Source organism: Salmo salar, chromosome ssa20 (genome assembly GCF_905237065.1).
Source record: "Salmo salar chromosome ssa20, Ssal_v3.1, whole genome shotgun sequence".
Classification (NCBI taxonomy): domain Eukaryota; kingdom Metazoa; phylum Chordata; class Actinopteri; order Salmoniformes; family Salmonidae; genus Salmo; species Salmo salar.
This window is the reverse complement of record NC_059461.1, coordinates 24890401-24907877: the sequence shown is the minus strand read 5'-3', so window position 1 is coordinate 24907877 and position 17477 is coordinate 24890401. Positions and strand designations below refer to the sequence as shown.

Here is a 17477-nt window from a genome sequence, read left to right as displayed (position 1 = left end):
CTCTAGCAGCAGTCTCTGTGAGTGAGTCACGGGGCAGAGGCCATCCCGGCACACAGGCCTCCCAAAAATACACGCAGATCGCGGAGGAAATCAATACCCCTCCAAACGGAGCATCCGCTACTGCTCAGCCGCCATTTTCACTAGGGCTTGACTTCAGCAGCAGTGTGCCGGGGGGGCTCCGCGCCCTCCTCAGCCCTAGAAATAAACACACAGGCCTGGGCCACTGCTGCCTTCATTATCCCTGCACGTTTTATCCGCTCGCTCAATCGCAGCCCCCGCGGCGAATCATCTCGTCTCAACACCAAGGCGAGCAAAGAAGGTTTGCTTCTGTGTCTGTTTTGCTTGAGCAGTTGAGTCGTTGGTGGTGCCGTCAGAAGGAAGAACAGCCAGCTTGGAGGGAGAGCTGGTGGAGTGTGATTCTGGTGAGCTGCGCTGGGCTTTAACAACTCTGGACTCCTGAGGTGATATTCCAAATATTGAACCAACTGACCAACCAAGGGCCTAGAAATGCTTTGCCGTCAGCTTTCAACCAGTTTAACGAATGCCAAGCTAAGCGGCACAGAGAGACATACTGTAGCAGAACACGGTCATGTCAAACATCTTGTTGACTGAGACTGGCTGAAAAAGGAGGCCTCTAAACTCAAGTACCATTTTGTGATAACAGAAGGGTTGCATGTCAAAACTCTCTCTGAAGGCCACTTAAAAATCATGAAGAAAAAAAACAAGCATGCTGGATATGATGGAGAATAATGTATTTTGTATTATTTTCTAGCTGCTTCGCCTCCAGAAGTGAGAAGGTGTATTTGGCTCCATGCTGCCTGGCTGGAGCCCTGTCCAGCAGACCATGGCCATGAAGCCAAGCAAGGAAATTACACCCTATGGAGCCAGCCAACGCCTCCACTCCTACACACTGTAGAGCAAACCTGCACCTTTTGTTATTGACCTGCAAAATGCCAGGGATGTAAAAAAAATATTTAAAAAATACAATACCGCATTGACATCTAGCTGTTCCTGACCGTATGACTCAAAGCAGCTCAAAACCAATTCGAGATGATTTGGAAAGCTCAAGTAGTCCAACAAGATGAATTCTGTGTAGTGCAAAGCTGGCCTCCCAGGTTGTGCCGAGGTGAAGGCTATGAAGGTTATTAGCGTAGTCAAAGGGAAGAGGGCTCAGAGGAAAACAGTAAGCGATGTTAACTACCCTTTAGGGTCTTGACACACTGTTTAACTAAGAGGGAAGTGGAGAAGGAAAGAGAAAAGCAGACTGAAAATGGATACTCTTAATTGCCTACATTTCATAACAGTTGGGTAGAAAATATTGGCAATGCTTCTGCTTTTGTAAAGACTCCAGAATTTGAGCTGAAAGGATTTTGATGTTAAAATGTATGAAAATGTTACTCATTTCCAATCTTCAGAAGACATTCCATATTAAATACAGTCAAAATTGAAGGACTGTTCTTCTTGGCAGACCACTAAGAACCGACCCACCATAGGTCACAAGCTGTGAACCACAAGCACAGTCACCACACTTAACTTTGTCCAGTCATTCCAAATGGCTACTGTATATCTTCATTACATCTGAGCAACAGTTTACGTGGTGCATGTCTAGTCTTTGCTTGAAGAATGCCTTGTTGTTGAGCACTTGAAAGGAATTCATAGAGATCTTCAGAATATGTACAGAGAGGGACATTGGTCACTCAAGGTAAAGCCACCAGCAAATAAAAGGATGCTGGGAAAACTAGTCAAAGGCACACTAATGGAAAAAGCACTCTTCTGAAGTTATAGCAGAATCAGGTCTTGTACAATTTTTTTTCTTCTGCATTCTTGATGATCAGTGCGATTCCCTGTGTGACTGACTTCTCTACCTTAACAGAGATGCCTCTCACAGTGCAATGCCCTGTAGAAACACACATGCAATGCCAACCCTATGATTTACTTTGCAATTACCTGCAGCGATGATTTTAATCAAATATGTGAAGCACACATGGCAAATAACATAAAGGAGCTAAGAGCAGAAGCAGAATTGCTCACAGAGAGGGACTGGGGAAGATCATGCAGAGAACAGATCCCATTAAAACAGCCTGTGACATTCCCAAGTACTATTCCATAGTACGAGTTATTTTAAACGCTAGTGAGTCACAAATGCATCCGATCTACAGCTCTCTGATATTCGACAAAGATGAGCAGCTAATAGACCAGTGTGTTGCTGGAGACGGTTTCAAAAAATGAGAAGAGATGCTGAGTGAGATGATTTTTTTTCTCGTTCACACAGTTACGCAATATTGACAATGATGAAAATACACTTAGGCCAATCAAACCCTTTTGGTTTCTGCCCTTTGAGTGTTTGAAGAGAGGGGAGCGTATGAGGCATACCTGTCAGAATACTGAATAAAATGCCCATAGGTAGAGCTGTGAAAGATAGGCTGGAGGGGGGTTTCTTCTACCACTGTATAGGCCTCCCTGTCTAAAAGAGTATATAGTTCATTTTGGTTTCAATAGACAATTTTGATGCACCCCACTTAGAATACAATCTAGGAGAATGACTCGGCTGTGGTGTGAGGCAGAGAAGCACGGACAGGTCCTGACACTGACCTTCTCCTGGTTAAAGGAGTCCATCCTCTTCATGGCTGTGTCCAGCGCCGTCATGGACTCCAGGAAGGCCTGGTCCTGTTCACACAGCGGGTTACTGAGCAGGTCCCCTGAGATCTTCACTGCTGCCTTGGACATCGCTGAAAGACATATAGAGAACAGGCAGAGAATATTAGTATTCACATGGTAAAACTGGTCCTGAAAAAGAGGGAAATGGGAAGGGAGGGAAGGAAAGCGATATAGAGAGAAAGAAAAAAAAGCCATAACCGAATAGAGAACGGAGGAATGGAGAAACATACAGGTAACTGCCAAAATAAAGGAAACACCTAAATAAAGTGTCGTAATAGGACGTTGGGTCACCACAAGCCGGAGCAGCTTCAATGCACCTTCACATAGATTCTACAAGTGTCTGAAACTATTGAAGGGATGCAACACCATTCTTGTATGAGAAATTCCATCATTTGGTGTTTTGATGGTGGTGGTAAAAGTTGGCTCAGGTGCTGCTCCAGAATCTCCCATAAGTGTTCAGTTAGGTTGAGATCTAGTGACTGTTATGGCCATGTTATTTGGTTAAAATCATTTTCATGCTCATCGAACCATTCAGTGACCACTCATGCCCTGTGGATGGGGGTATTGTAATCCTATAGCCATGGTAGCCAAAATAATGACCTGCCCAGAATTTTTATACATGAGCCTTCCCCTGAGCATGATGGGATGGAACCACACCTGTGTGAAAGCACCTGCTTTCAATATACTTTGTAAATATATAATTTACTCAAGTGTTTCCATTATTTTGGCAGCTACATGTACACATCGGTATTATCGATTCCCACGGGGGCCGGCACAGAATTTTTTTTTTTTAATGAAATGTATGCATTCACTACTGTAAGTCGCTCTGGATAAGCGCGTCTGCTAAATGACTAAAATGTAAAAATGTAAAATGTAATTATTAAGGTTTGGCCTGGTTTGACTATTTGGCCCAGACATGCTTGATGGGCATGGCTAGCAGCAGAGGTGAGCACCCGTGCCAGGACAAAAGTGAAATAAGCGAAAAGGAAAAGTAGGATAGAGAAGCAGCAGCATCAGTTGGAGAGAGTCGAGGGGGTGGTGGGCTCAGCTGCTGTGATGAATATTCACAAAAGCACTGGGAATGTGTGCAAATGTTTCTATAGTGCCAGCGCCAATTACTGTTCATCTGCACTCCTGCCACTTTATCTTTGACACAGAGCACATATCGGATCACCGCATCACTGTCAAAATAAATTAGCTGCACTGGGGACATACAGAGAAGTTGATAAGACGTAAAGTAAAATAAAAACCCCCACATCAGACTCAACTGAGCCCTCTGAGCTCTGAGGATGGGGTAAAGACACATTACAAACAAATGTAATTAAGTATGTTAAAAAAGCAGCTTTTCTGTGTTGGAATAGTGTGGGCATACCTCAACAACAAAATGGTGTGGGCGCATACCAATCATTAGAAATATTCTTGTGAGTAGATTGCTGATTGGCAAACTCAGCCAATGAGCCAAGATGACATCATGTTCTATAAGGAATTATAAACTGGGTGGTTCGGCTGACATCCGTGGTATATCAGACCGTATACCACAGGTATGACAAAACTTTTATTTTTACCGCTTTAATTACGTTGGTAACCAGTTTATAATGGCAATAAGGTACCTCGGGGGTTTGTGGTATATGGCCAATATACCACGGCTAAGGGCTGTATCCAGGCACTCTGCTTTGCGTCGCGCATAAGAACAGCCCTTAGCCGTGGTACATCGGCCATTTACAACACCCCCCGTGCCTTATTGCTTAAATAGCAAGCATTTTTTAAACGGTCTGTTTGAGATACAAGTTTGAGGTGGGTTTTTTAAGTGTTTTTTTCTCCAATGTATACTTTGGCCACAAATATGAGTATAGAATGAGTTAACAACATTATTTAGGTATGAGAATATGAACTATTAAAAGTGTGATTTTCACTGGACAGTTCAATTTTAATTCCATAGTGTGTTTTAGTTAGGTAATAAAGATTTGTGTTGCCAACGGTATAAATGGCTTGTGGCCAGTGATATCCTGACTCTATAAAGATGAATCTCTAATGGACTTGCCCCAGAAGAGCCCACAATTTCATCGTCTTACTTTAAATAGACTAGACAAATGATTGCCATTATGAAATGCTGTGTGGAGCACACTGTGCTGTGCAGGCAGGTCCACTCTTTGTTGTTTGGTGGCAGTTGGTGGAGAAAGGACCTGTGCAACAGATGGAATCCATGAATTATAACAAGATGTTGACAGCTCTGATACTTTGAGGCATCATCCCATATTCCAGAGCACAAAGCAGAGGAAATGAAGAAGCTCCTCGCTCCCCCATCCTTCCCCTCTCCACCCTCAGAGTAGATCGCTACCAGGGGCAATTTCTGCTACTGCTCCTCCCAAAGATACCCATTTCCATTTCCAAAAGCTCCAACCAAAAATAAATATCTTTCTTAGCAGCAGAAATGTAAAACAGAATGTAGGCTAAAAGTTATGAGTAGGAAGAGCGTGAGAAACATTGCTTATTTTTAAGGGCTACTGAAATTAGGCTAAACTCATTTTCCAAAATTGCACAAGAGACATTGTCCCTGAAAAACCTGACAGGCAACAACAATTAAGGTGTCAGTGAATGTATGCCGAGAGTGTGAAAGAGATGAATTGAATGAGAGAAAGCTAATGATTTAAAGAAGATTTGTGCATGAAAGAAAAGATGAGCAGTGGGAATGTTTTTTCCAGAGACTGATCAAAATATACTGCTCAAAAAAATAAAGGGAACACTAAAATAACACATCCTAGATCTGAATGAATGAAATAATGTTATTAAATACTTTTTTCTTTACATAGTTGAATGTGCTGACCAAAAAAAAATAATAATAATAATCACAAAAAAATAATCAATGGAAATCCAATTTATGGAGGTCTGGATTTGGAGTCGCACTCAAAATTAAAGTGGAAAACCACACTACAGGCTGATCCAACTTTGATGTAATGTCCTTAAAACAAGTCAAAATGAGGCTCAGTAGTGTGTGTGGCCTCCACGTGCCTGTATGACCTCCCTACAACGCCTGGGCATGCTCTGATGAGTTGGCGGATGGTCTCCTGAGGGATCTCCTCCCAGACCTGGACTGAAGCATCCGCCAACTACTGGACAGTCTGTGGTGCAACGTGGCGTTGGTGGATGGAGCGAGACATGATGTCCCAGATGTGCTCAATTGGATTCAGGTCTGGGGAACGGGTGGGCCAGTCCATAGCATCAATGCCTTCCTCTTGCAGGAACTGCTGACACACTCCAGCCACATGAGGTCTAGCATTGTCTTGCATTAGGAGGAACCCAGGGCCAACCGCACCAGCATATGGTCTCACAAGGGGTCTGAGGATCTCATCTCGGTACCTAATGGCAGTCAGACTACCTCTGGCGAGCACATGGAGGGCTGTGCGGCCCCCCAAAGAAATGCCACCCCACACCATGACTGACCCACCGCCAAACCGGTCAGGCTGGAGGACGTTGCAGGCAGCAGAACGTTCTCCACGGCGTCTCCAGACTCTGTCACGTGCTCAGTGTGAACCTGCTTCCTCTGAAGAGCACAGGGCGCCAGTGGCGAATTTGCCAATCTTGGTGTTCTCTGGCAAATGCCAAACGTCCTGCACGGTGTTGGGCTGTAAGCACAACCCCCACCTGTGGATGTCGGGCCCTCAAAGCACCCTCATGGAGTCTGTTTCTGACCGTTTGAGCAGACACATGCACATTTGTGGCCTGCTGGAGGTCATTTTGCAGGGCTCTGGCAGTGCTCCTCCTGCTCTTCCTTGCACAAAGGCGGAGGTAGCGGTCCTGCTGCTGGGTTGTTGCCCTCCTACAGCCTCCTCCACGTCTCCTGATGTACTGGCCTGTCTCCTGGTAGCGCCTCCATGCTCTGGACACTACGCTGACAGACACAGCAAACCTTCTTGCCACAGCTCGCATTGATGTGCCATCCTGGATGAGCTGCACTACCTGAGCCACTTGTGTGGGTTGTAGACTCCATCTCATGCTACCACTAGAGTGAAAGCACCGCCAGCATTCAAAAGTGACCAAAACATCAGCCAGGAAGCATAAGAACTGAGAAGTGGTCTGTGGTCACCACCTGCCAAACCACTCCTTTATTGGGGGTGTCTTGCTAATTGCCTATAATTTCCACCTGTTGTCTATTCCATTTGCACAACAGCATGTGAAATGTATTGTCAATCAGTGTTGCTTCCTAAGTGGACAGTTTGATTTCACAGAAGTGTGATTGACTTGGAGTTACATTGTGTTGTTTAAGTGTTCCCTTTATTTTTTTGAGCAGTGTATAAAACAATGTGTCAACAACACACCTATATCAGCCTCTGTGCTTTTCTTCATGTCTTTGTGGAGCTTCTTTGTCTGATCTTCCAACCTGTAAAATAAGGGAAATGTAGTTTTTTCAGTTCACGTTCTTGGATATCACAATAATACAGCATATAACATTTTGTAAGTATCGGTCCAAGTACAGTTAAGCATCTACAGAGCAAACTGACAGTAGGATCATGTGTTTGCATTCAGCAGCTAGGGTAGGCAGAGGGCAGTACAGAAAAAGGGTCCACTGTGTGCAGCCTGATCAAATCACTAATGCCTATACACAGCTCACTGACAGTCTTACTGGGATCTCAGTCGAACGAGAATGCTACAAATAAACACCTGCAAAATAACCTACAGTACATTCAGAAATTATTCAGACCCCTTGACTTTTTCCAAATTATGTTACTTATTTTAAAATTGATTGAATTGTTTTTTTTCTCATCAATCTACACAGAATACTCAGGTCTCCGGCAGCCTCTGGAACTGCCGGTCTGCAGCCAACAAGGCTGAGTTCATCTCAGCCTATGCTACCCTCCAGTCCCTAGACTTCCTGGCGCTGACGGAAACATGGATTACCACAGATAACACTGCTACTCCTACTGCTCTCTCTTCGTCTGCCCACGTGTTCTCGCATACCCCTAGAGCATCGAGCCAGCGGGGTGGTGGCACTGGAATCCTCATCTCTCCCAAGTGGACATTCTCTCTTTCTCCCCTGACCCATCTGTCTATCTCCTCATTTGAATTCCATGCTGCCACAGTTACCAGCCCTTTCAAGCTTAACATCCTTATCATTTATCGCCCTCCAGGTTCCCTTGGAGAGTTCATCAATGAGCTTGACGCCTTGATAAGTTCCTTTCCTGAAGATGGCTCACCTCTCACAGTTCTGGGTGACTTTAACCTCCCCACGTCTACCTTTGACTCATTCCTCTCTGCCTCCTTCTTTCCACTCCCTCTCCTCTTTTGACCTCCCCCTCTCACCTTCCCCCCCTACTCACAAGGCAGGCAATACGCTTGACCTCATCTTTACTAGATGCTGTTCTTCCACTAATCTCATTGCAACTCCCCTCCAAATCTCCGACCACTACCTTGTATCCTTTTCCCTCTTGCTCTCATCCAACACTTCTCACTCTGCCCCTACTCGGATGGTATTGCGCCGTCCCAACCTTCGCTCTCTCTCTCCCGCTATTCTCTCCTCTTCCATCCTATCATCTCTTCCCTCTGCTCAAACCTTCTCCAACCTATCTCCTGATTCTGCCTCCTCAACCCTCCTCTCCTCCCTTTCTGCATCCTTTGATTTTCTCTGTCCCCTATCCTCCAGGCCGGCTCGGTCCTCCCCTCCTGCTCCGTGGCTCGACGACTCACTACGAGCTCACAGAACAGGGCTCCGGGCAGCCGAGCGGAAATGGAGGAAAACTCGCCTCCCTGCGGACCTGGCATCCTTTCACTCCCTCCTCTCTACATTCTCCTCTTCTGTCTCTGCTGCTAAAGCCACTTTCTACCACTCTAAATTCCAAGCATCTGCCTCTAACCCTAGGAAGCTCTTTGCTACCTTCTCCCTCCCTCCTGAATCCTCCTCCCCCCCCCCTCCTCCCTCTCTGCGGATGACTTCGTCAACCATTTTGAAAAGAAGGTTGACGATATCCGATCCTCGTTTGCTAAGTCAAACGACACTGCTGGTCCTGCTCACACTGCCCTACCCTGTGCTTTGACCTCTTTCTCCCCTCTCTCTCCAGATGAAATCTCGCGTCTTGTGATGTCCGGCCGCCCAACAACCTGCCCACTTGACCCTATCCCCTCCTCTCTTCTCCAGACCATTTCCGGAGACCTTCTCCCCTACCTCACCTCGCTCATCAACTCATCCTTGACCGCTGGCTACGTCCCTTCCGTCTTCAAGAGAGCGAGAGTTGCACCCCTTCTGAAAAAACCTACACTCGATCCCTCCGATGTCAACAACTACAGACCAGTATCCCTTCTTTCTTTTCTCTCCAAAACTCTTGAACGTGCCGTCCTTGGCCAGCTCTCCTGCTATCTCTCTCAGAATGACCTTCTTGATCCTAATCAGTCAGGTTTCAAGACTGGGCATTCAACTGAGACTGCTCTTCTCTGTGTCACGGAGGCTCTCCGCACTGCTAAAGCTAACTCTCTCTCCTCTGCTCTCATCCTTCTAGACCTATCTGCTGCCTTTGATACTGTGAACCATCAGATCCTCCTCTCCACCCTCTCCGAGTTGGGCATCTCCGGCGCGGCCCACGCTTGGATTGCGTCCTACCTGACAGGTCGCTCCTACCAGGTGGCGTGGCGAGAATCTGTCTCCGCACCATGCGCTCTCACCACTGGTGTCCCCCAGGGCTCTGTTCTAGGCCCTCTCCTATTCTCGCTATACACCAAGTCACTTGGCTCTGTCATATCCTCACATGGTCTCTCCTATCATTGCTATGCAGACGACACACAATTAATCTTCTCCTTTCCCCCTTCTGATAACCAGGCGGCGAATCGCATCTCTGCATGTCTGTCAGACATATCAGTGTGGATGACGGATCACCACCTCAAGCTGAACCTCGGCAAGACGGAGCTGCTCTTCCTCCCGGGGAAGGACTGCCCGTTCCATGATCTCGCCATCACGGTTGACAACTCCCTTGTGTCCTCCTCCCAGAGTGCTAAGAACCTTGGCGTGATCCTGGACAACACCCTGTCGTTCTCCACTAACATCAAGGCGGTGACCCGATCCTGTAGGTTCATGCTCTACAACATTCGCAGAGTACGACCCTGCCTCACACAGGAAGCGGCGCAGGTCCTAATCCAGGCACTTGTCATCTCCCGTCTGGATTACTGCAACTCGCTGTTGGCTGGGCTCCCTGCCTGTGCCATTAAACCCCTACAACTCATCCAGAACGCCGCAGCCCGTCTGGTGTTCAACCTTCCCAAGTTCTCTCACGTCACCCCGCTCCTCCGCTCTCTCCACTGGCTTCCAGTTGATGCTCGCATCCGCTACAAGACCATGGTGATTGCCTACGGAGCTGTGAAGGGAACGGCACCTCCATACCTTCAGGCTCTGATCAGGCCCTACACCCAAACAAGGGCACTGCGTTCATCCACCTCTGGCCTGCTGGCCCCCCTACCTCTGAGGAAGCACAGTTCCCGCTCAGCCCAGTCAAAACTGTTCGCTGCTCTGGCACCCCAATGGTGGAACAAGCTCCCTCACGACGCCAGGACAGCGGAGTCAATCACCACCTTCCGGAGACACCTGAAACCCCACCTCTTTAAGGAATACCTAGGATAGGATAAAGTAATCCTTCTAACCCCCCCCTTAAAAGATTTAGATGCACTATTGTAAAGTGGTTGTTCCACTGGATATCATAAGGTGAATGCACCAATTTGTAAGTCGCTCTGGATAAGAGCGTCTGCTAAATGACTTAAATGTAAATGTAAATGTAAATACCCCATAATGAGAAAGCAAAAACAGGGTTTTAGAATCTTTTGCAAATGTATTAAAAAAACTAAAAAAACTGAAATATCACATTTACACAAGGATTCAGACCCTTTATTCAATACTTTGTTGAAGCGCCTTTGGAAGCGATTATAGCCTTGAGTCTACTTGGGTATGACGCTACAAGCTTAGCACACCTGTTTTTGGGGAGTTTCTCCAATTTTTCTCTGCAGATCCTCTCCAGCTCTGTCAGGTTGGATGGGGAGCGTCGCTGCACAGCTATTTTCAGGTCTCTCCAGAGATGTCGATTGGGTTCAAGTCCGGGCTCTGGCTGGGCCACTCAAGGACAATCAGAGTCTTGTCCCGAAGCCACTGCTGAGTTGTCTTGGCTGTTGCTTAGGGGTCATTGTCCTGTTGGAAGGTGAACCTTCGCACCAGTCTGAGGTCTTGAGCAGGTTTTCATCAAGGATCTCTCTGTACTTTGCTCCGGCATCTTTCCCTCGATCCTGACCAGTCTCCCAGTCCCTGCCGCTGAAAAACATCCCCACAGCCTGATGCTGCCACCACCTTACTTCACCGTAGGGATGGTATCAGGTTTCCTCCAGACGTGACGCTTGGCATTCAGGCCAAAGAGTTCAATCTTGGTTTCATCAGACCAGAGAATCTTGTTTCTCATGGTCTGAGAGTCCCTTAGGTGACTTTTGGCAAACTTCAAGCGGGCTGTCATGCCCCTTTTACTGAGGAGTGGCTTCCATCTGGCCACTCTACCATAAAGGCCTTATTGGTGGAGTGCTGCAGAGGTGGTTATCCCATCTCCACAGAGGAACTCTGTCAGAGTGACCATCGGGTTCTTGGTCACCTCCCTGACCAAGGCCCTTCTCCCCGATTGCTCAGTTTGGCCGGGCGGCCAGCTCTAGGAAGAGTCTTGGTGGTTTCAAACTTCTTCCATTTAAGAATTATGGAGGCCACTGAGTTCTTGGGGACCTTCAATACTGCAGAAATGTTTTGGTATACAAATCTGTGCCTCAACACAATCCTGTCTCTGAGCTCAATTCCTTCGACCTCATGGCTTGGTTTTTGCTCTGACATGCACTGTCAACTATGGGACCTTATATAGACAGGTGTGTGCCTTTCCAAATCATGTCCAACAATTGAATTTATCTTCAATCAAGTTGAAGAAACATCTCAAGGATGATCAATGAAAACAGGATGCAAGTGAGCTCAAATAAAGGTATTTCTAAAAACCTGTTTTCACTTTGTCATTATGGGGTAGTGTGTGTAGATTGATGAGGAAAAAATTGCATTTCATAAATTTTAGAATAAGGGATGCATGATATATCGGTCAACTAGATGTCTAGTTTAACGCCGATGTTGAAGCTGACGTGCATACCTATATTGCGCAGTTTGCGCTACATGTGCAACACAGCATTCATAACCTAGCTCACAATGTCTGCTGTGTGGATCGTGCAGTCATTTGAAAGAGGAAGAACATTTCAGCGAGAGAACTCAAAAGGCGAAACCCATTAAAGCCAAGATGATGGAATTCATTGCCCTTGACAATCAACCGTTCTCTGTCGTGAGTGATGTTGGTTTTCGCCGACTGGCCGAGCACCGGTACACACTACCAAGTGCGCTATTTGTCAGATGTTGCCCTAGCGGAGTTACACAGTAATAGCGTCACTGCTGTTAGCTTCAAGACATACATACTATGGAATGCCGTTTGGGTCTTTGCATGTCAAAAAAGATACTGTAGCACTGTCAAAGCTGTACAGAAAAAGTCTGCAAACAAACAAACAGTGGCCATGAACGATGTGTTTACAATACCGCGTTGGTAATAACGCATCTTTTGTTCGACTGCAACTTCTGGGGTAGCTAGCTTTAGCTTGGTACCTATGCCATACTTTTATTTTGAAGGCTAACCGCAAAGTCCACTATTGCGGCTAATCCTTATTGTGGCTAGCTTCATATAGATGGGTCCGACCATTAATCAAATAAAAACTGGTCTTATAAATTAGGGTTATTTTAGATGATGACACCTAGCTATATAGTTAGCTAGCTAACTATAGCTAATGAAACAGATTGTTGCTTTGCTATGTTTTTGGGAAAGAACATTGTTTGCATCTATGAGCTAGCTAGCTTTTTTTTTTTTTATGACCAGCACTGTTGGTGCGCGAGACAACATTACCAGTATCGTAGCATACGTATTGATGAATCGTTGTGGCATGAAATACAAGTGATAGTTATTACACTATGTAAAAAATGTATGAACACGTTAAATTATTATGTGACGTGCAGTCATATTCAGGTCCTGATTGGTCAACAAGCTTATTTGACACGTCAAAGAGTGTTATCTACTGGTCACTGTTTTCTTTTTTGACACGCAAAGTCCCAAACGGCGTTCCATAGAAATCCTGGTTGAGAATGAAACGACTGAACAATGAAACCGCACAGCAAGTAAATGAAAGAAATAGGTTTTGATTATGTTTTACTGGTAATGGGGACATATGTAACTGCCAACAAAATAACTTTTTGGTTAGTGTGGTGTGTGTGTAACCTTTATTTAACTAGGCAAGTCAGTTAAGAACAAATTCTTATTTACAATGACGGACTATCCTGGCCAAACCCGGACGACGCTGGGCCAATTGTGATACAGCCCGGATTCGAACCAGGGACTGTAGTGATACCTCTTGCACTGAGCCTTAGACCGCTGCGTCCATGTGTGTGTGTGTTAACTAGTTAACTGTACTAGAATGCTTAAAAGGCCGCAAAAAAAAATGTAATATCGATTATTGGTACCGTTTAGTTTTGTTTGGCAAGGAAAATATCGGATATCGGTATCGGCCAAAAATGGCACATCGGTGCATCACTAGCTGTAACGTAACAAAATTCAGAAAAAGTCAAGGGATCTGAATACTTTCAGAAGGCACTGTATGAACTGGGACATTCAATAGGATTACAAATTCCATTGATTTTATATAAAACACATTATTATGACATCCCTTTAGCTAATTAAAAATACTAGGATTGCTTCATGTTTCGGTCAACTAAATTCTGGCATATAAGCATTTGTCTTTAATCATCCCTCCAAATTCATTCAAATGATGGGTGTTAAAATGGCAATTATGAGAGTACGGAGGCTGTATCGTGTGTCGTTCATTATATCAATTAAGGGAAACGAGGGACTGTTTAGCAACTCCCAGGAGACTGCTGACACATTAGTTTTCAGGGATTCATTAAGGGAGGGGGACTGAAAGAACAACAACGCTTTTCCCATTTCCTTGTCCAATCTGTTTTATCTGACAGGAGGCAGGAGAGTGTGAAGGCTGAGGAGGGCTCTTCTGGATGTCGGCCAGGTGTGCCAGAGGTCTGCTCCTACAAGGTGTTAATGGATGCCTGCTGAAGCAGCTGCTGCTACTCACCGCTGTGTGCCCCAACAGTTTGCCCTCTACTGCCGCCAACAGCCAGCCTCTCTACACTCCCTGCTGCTATGGTATAATGCCATAGGAGTATGGAATTAGCAGCTGATCTCAGGTAAAAAATAAATAAAAAATACTACTCTGGGATTAGAGATGCAAGACTTAACGTGGAAGGCATTGGATGATAAAATAATTTGCCAAATTGGACCCCGAGAGGTCTTTTAAATGACACTGGTTATATTTCCACTCAAATTAATAGAAATATTGAATTCAACAACAGTCCAAAGAGCTAGATGGCAGAATTACGTCCACTAAGAGTTCCTGATATGGATTAGAAGGGAGTGCCAAGACGTCTGTATATGCCTGCTTCTCTTACTCATCATGTGTAAGGTATATTGTGGTGCCATGTCTCCTACTCAACGAAACCTTGAAGCGCTCCCACTCAGTCTGCAGGCCCATCGGGGAGTCTCTTTAACCTAAGACACACAGCAGGGGAGGGCCTCTTATGTGCTAGCTCACGGAAGGTCTTGGGCAACAGAATGCTTTGAACACTTCTCTACTTGGTTACACACAAACAATCTATATTGTGTAACCCAACTCAGTTCTGCATGGGTCTGAAAAGAGAGATGTGAAAGATTGAGTCTAACATTGTCTTTCCCGTTGAAAACAATTATTTAAATGTTGATGTGGAAGCCTAACAGCCCTGAGAGAGAACACACACGTGTGTTCAACTCCACAAATCAATGGAATATTTGCCCTTAAAATAGCAGTCATAATGCCTTGTAGTCTGTGTCAGTTCAGTGTTCATCTGCAATAATGATGCACAGTCAATACATATGGGAAACTGAGCACAAATTAAATCTTTAACAAACTTACTTTTGGAGCTTGTCATATTCTCGTTCAAAGTCTCTTTCAACCTGTAAAAACACATTGAAACTCATTGTTAGATACAACATTATCATCTTTGTGTTCATGTCTGTTCAGTCAATGTTGTTCCATTATAGTCCTAACATGTGCTTACCGAATACTAAATATCCCTGCTATTGGAGAGGTCAATTACACAGCAACAGAATTACGCTTTGACTCAGAATTTCAAATATTTTGATTTGTTGAACACTTTTTTTGGTTAATACATGATTCAATGTGTGTTATTTCATAGTTTCTCTTCACTATTATTCTACAATGTAGAAAATAGTCAAAATAAAGAAAAACCCTTGAATGAGTAGGTGTGTCAAACTTTTGACTGGTAATGTATATGAAAGTCATTCTCATGTTCCACAAGTTTTGAAATCACAGAGCATACTATGCCTTAATTTCCCCAAAATATAGGCTCTTAGCTATGGTTGCAAAGCTACTGGTAATTTACTAAAGTTACCGGAATCTTCAGTAATTTTGGTAATTAACAGAAAGGCAATCTACTGTAACTTTGGTAATTTATACTTGAATAACTTAAAAAAAAAGTATTAATATATACAGTAGCATTAATTTTTAATATCTGTGTTCATATTGTCTATGAGTTTTTAGTAGATAGACCATATGGTTCAAGAGAAAATAGCCTAATTAATGAAAAAAACACCAAATCAACAATGGCATTATTTTCTAATAACTCTGCAACTATTGACTTTTTTCACAACTGCCACCAGATTGACGCCAAAACATTGACAACAAATACATAGACATAGTAAAATAAAAACGTTAAAAAAAATTCAAAAAAGATATTTGCTGAAACCCTAATTTAAACACCAATGGTATTCGTTATGTTGATGGTTTATATTTAGGATAATATTTTACAGCTTTGTCATTCCATTTTTTGAATTATTTCAGACATTTTACATGTGATAAGGCCACACAGAGGGCCAAAAATAATTACAGACAGCTGTGATAATCTGAAGTACCCAAAAGGGCCACTAGATGTCTTGTGATTGATTACTTAAAATCCTTGAAAGATACCAAAATTATGGTAGTTTACTGGTAAACTTCAAAAGTTTCCAGTAATATACCCTCCCTTTGCAACCCTACCCTTGGCTTTCATTTGACACCCAATTTGATATGGAACTTGTGCTCATGGGTCCTTTTCAATGGAAATGCCCAACAATAAACCCATAATCTGAGCACAGACTGGCTCCCCCTGGTCCTTGGACAATTAGAAGTCACTCCAGTTCCTCTAATTTGTTTCATGTTTTTAGTTCTAGAGGTCTGGTTGAAAGCCCACACCCTCCTCTGCCTCAGATCAGACTAGACTGATTGAACAGGCCAGTGCTGATTATGGAGGTAGCAGGGGTTTCTTTTTTGTGGTTCTGTGGGCTTCTGGATAAACAGGCAGCTGCCAGTCTGTCACCGGAGGGAGGGCTGTCCACAGGGCTCCCTGTACTCTAGCCCACTCCCTGGGTCTGGCCTGGGATGTCACAGGAAGCTACCCAGGAGCCCGTTCTTACTGTCTGCTGTTGCTGGGCCACAGTCAGACAAATTACTGTGGAAGTGGTTTTCCCCTAAGGAGGGTGCCCACTCACTGGCAGCTACCTCTGCCCCCTCATATGATTTGGACAAATTGACACCCCACAGACTCACTTCCCAGGTTCATTGATGAAGGTACAGTAACTTGTCTGACAATTTACTGGTGGTTACCTCTAGTACACTATGCTCATTTTGTGAACCTAGACTCATACGCCTTATACAATATCAAGATATTTCTGAAAATCCAAGGGTAACAAGTTAAAAATGTAGTTGGTCAGGATGAGGGACTTCCTTTGGGTTTCCTCCACATTTTTAAACAACATTTCTGAATGTGCTGATTATAGGCTCCTTTGGAGAATCAATGATTGGAAGTAGAAGCTGGGTAACTGCTGTCCATTAAATTCTGTGGGACCTGAAACATTGTGTAAGGTTTATGGAGTCACTCCCAGGCCACATAGACATGAATTAAGCCTAACTCCTTCACTACCCAGTACAGTGTGTGGATGGGGTGCTCGCCCTCAAAGCTAAATCCATGGTTTAAAAGCTAAAACTGAATTTGTCTTCCAGAAGAAAATGTCAATCCTCTTCCAGAACCACCACGACACTCATATTTAAAACACATAGCCTACATTTCTCACAACAAAATGCAAATGCCTATTTTTAATTGGTTGGGCCAGAGTGCCTAGCCTTAGCCCATTAAAGAGGTACAAATATCAAGCTTGGATTGTTGCAGTCTGAAAGTCTCTCACGCATCACTAAAACAGTGAATCGTAAGATCCCAGTATGCCTCTATAAACCATCAAGCTAAATAAAGCCTGGTAGCGAGTGTCTAGCGAAATTATACATGATTTCATAATCTATTGTCTGGTTTCATTGGTGTTGAAGGTGCAACACTAATATGAGGCTCTTATATTGGCATGTTAGGTCGCTTTTGTAAATTAGGGACAGGGAGAGGAGAGAATACTGAACACTTACTGTTTTGGAAACAATCTGCTTTTTTGGTTGTCCAATCTTGAAGGGCATCCTGGAAGCAGACAACATGATCAATTGGTGGGACAGACACATACATGTACAACCACATTCTGCACATCACAAAGACAATCTAACACATCCAAACACTGACATTTAACTGAAATGAGAGGCATTTTTAAAGGGCTGGCAGACCACAGCAGGTACTCTGACTGGTAGGTAATAATGTGTTG

At 44.4% G+C, this 17477-nt stretch overlaps 1 protein-coding gene and 1 long non-coding RNA gene across 3 annotated transcripts in view; one reads left to right on the top strand and one right to left on the bottom strand.

Moving 5' to 3' along the window:
• Positions 1–17477, bottom strand: part of bin3 (bridging integrator 3) — a 40971-nt gene that overhangs the window by 15520 nt on the left and 7974 nt on the right. Inside the window, exons 2-5 of one of the 2 annotated variants that reach the window (XM_014160141.2) lie at positions 17251–17299; positions 14698–14738; positions 6975–7036; positions 2593–2729 (exon numbers count right to left, since the gene is read on the bottom strand). In XM_014160141.2, the coding sequence (XP_014015616.2) occupies positions 2593–2729; positions 6975–7036; positions 14698–14738; positions 17251–17299 (289 nt within the window). The remainder of the gene's footprint in view (positions 1–2592; positions 2730–6974; positions 7037–14697; positions 14739–17250; positions 17300–17477) is intronic. The other variant, XM_045703109.1, reaches the window with a different exon arrangement.
• On the top strand, positions 145–998 carry LOC106579854 (uncharacterized). The gene is made up of 2 exons (XR_001322762.2): positions 145–461; positions 773–998. It is a non-coding gene; the product is annotated as an uncharacterized lncRNA (long non-coding RNA).